Source organism: Acomys minous, assembly GCF_964271855.1.
Source record: "Acomys minous genome assembly, chromosome: 15".
Lineage (NCBI taxonomy): Eukaryota > Metazoa > Chordata > Mammalia > Rodentia > Muridae > Acomys > Acomys minous.
Window position 1 is genome coordinate 91,632,985 of NC_140497.1, and position 2,168 is coordinate 91,635,152.

General features: G+C 38.1%; 1 protein-coding gene across 1 annotated transcript; it reads right to left on the bottom strand.

Annotated features, from left to right (window-relative positions):
* Positions 1 to 255: 255 nt before the first annotated feature.
* Positions 256 to 1,194, bottom strand: LOC311585476 (olfactory receptor 6C2; the record flags this gene model as incomplete). The annotated part of the gene is made up of 1 exon (XM_084760693.1): positions 256 to 1,194. One exon carries the CDS (start codon positions 1,192 to 1,194, stop codon positions 256 to 258), a length of 939 nt encoding a protein of 312 aa, XP_084616819.1.
* Positions 1,195 to 2,168: the final 974 nt, after the last annotated feature.

Genomic DNA, 2,168 nt, shown 5'->3' on the forward strand with positions numbered 1-2,168 from the left:
ATTATGAATGTACTTTTAAATATCATTACTATTATTTTTTCCTAGAGCTATGGAAAAAAAGACCAGACTAGAGTGGAAAATTTCCTAGTTTCTTGCATGTACATTTTATAATGTCAGCATGATTGATGATAATATTACATATAAGTTTAATTTAACATATGAGTTTCATTAGGGTAAGAACTGAGTGAAATGTTAGATGTCATTACAAAGAATAAGTCTGAAAGGAGAAATGGATAACATGTTATATCACAACCTCTATCTCTTTGATATGAGTGCAATCCTCTTTACAGAGTCACCGAGAGCTTGTTTAACTTGCTTGTTCCTTAAGGTATAAATGAAAGGGTTCAACAGAGGTGCAACAGAGGTAGTAAGAACTGAAACTCCTTTATTTATGGCCACTTCATCTTTAGCTGATGGCTTGATGTAGATGAAGATGCAACTTCCATAGGTGATGGAAACCACAATCATGTGGGATGAGCAGGTGGAAAAGGCCTTTTTCCTTTGCTGTGCAGAAGGGAATCTCAGAATTGTTCTGATGATGTACGAGTAGGATAGAATCACACAGATTAGGGTAATAATGAGTGCAAAGACAGCCACAAGTATGACCATCTGTTCTATGACCCATGTGTCTGAGCATGAGATCTTTAGAAGGGGACCTGCATCACAGCTGAAGTGATCAATGGCATTGGAGTCACAGAAGTCAAGTTGGAGGCCCATGCTAAGGGGTGGGACAATAATCATTAAGCCAGACACCCAACATGAGACGACTAGTAAGGTACACACCTTGGTGTTCATGATGGTCATATAATGAAGGGGTTTACAGATGGCCACATAGCGATCGTAGGACATAGCTGCCAAAAGAAAAAATTCAGTTGCTCCAAAGAGAATAACAAAGAATATTTGACTTGCGCAGGCATTATAGGTAATGGTATTGTCTCCACTTGATAAACTGTATAGGAATTTCGGAATACAGACTGTAGTAAAGGAAACCTCCAGGAAAGAAAAATTTCTGAGGAAAAAGTACATGGGTGTTTTAAGATGGGGATCCACCAAGGTGAGGATGATGATAATCAGGTTTCCTGTTACACTGAGCATGTATGTGATGAACAGGAAGATAAAAAGCAGAACTTGAAGTTGTGGGTCATCTGTTAGTCCCAGAAGGATGAAGGTTGTTATCGCTGAGTGGTTCCTCATGGCTGACCTTTGCCAATCAAGATTTCATAAAGTCACAGTTAGTGAAAATCTAGCAAAGGACTGTGGGTATGATTGCAAACAAACCAATTTGATACATCTAGGCTATCCCTATGTTCAAGGCCTTCTCAAACTTTCTTTGAAAATACAAGTGATCTGTTGAGGGAAAAAGAAAACAGGGAGCTCCTTAGAAAGGTGGTGGCAACAAATACAGGAGAAGAAGGTAGGTAGATAAAAAAATAATATGGGTGGTTGAAAATATACAGGGGGAGGTAATCCTCTTCAGGAACAGTCATAGGGGAGGGGAATAAGGGGAAAATGGGAGGGAGAGAAGAATGGGAGGATACAAGGGATGGGATAACCATTGAGATGTAACAAGAATAAATTAATAAAGGAGAAAAAAAAAGAAAAAAAAAGAAAAAAAAGAAAAAAAAAAAAGAAAAATCAACACCAGGATCAAAGTACTATATATTTACCTAAAAAACCTAGAATGGATATAATTCAGTTTATACCTATACATATATAGTTTTATTAAATTTTCTCATGTGGGCTGATAGTGTTCTCCAAGAGTCAAAGACCACATATCAAAAAATTTCAATCCAGACATGCGAAGTCTTCTTTTGAGTTGTTGGCTAGGGCTGTGTAAGGGACTCCCAAAACATAGCTTCTCACTGTTGCCTTTACTACTTCTGGCCCCAGAGATGGAAGATAAGCCCCTATTACTGAATACATTATGAATTTCAGAAACAGGGCTAGACATCCTAAGCTGGAACTGACATAAATTCACCATCTCTGAGGTCTAGCAAGCTTCTAAAGTAAGAGAGCGGCTAATAATCCACCTCATGTATTATGCCTACAAACCACATCAATGATCTGCATGCAACAATAATTCTGGGTGCAGTAGTGGTACACATATCTTGGCAGAGACTAACTACTTTCTAATTGAACTTAAGATCTACTGAACAAGAGGGAGAGTA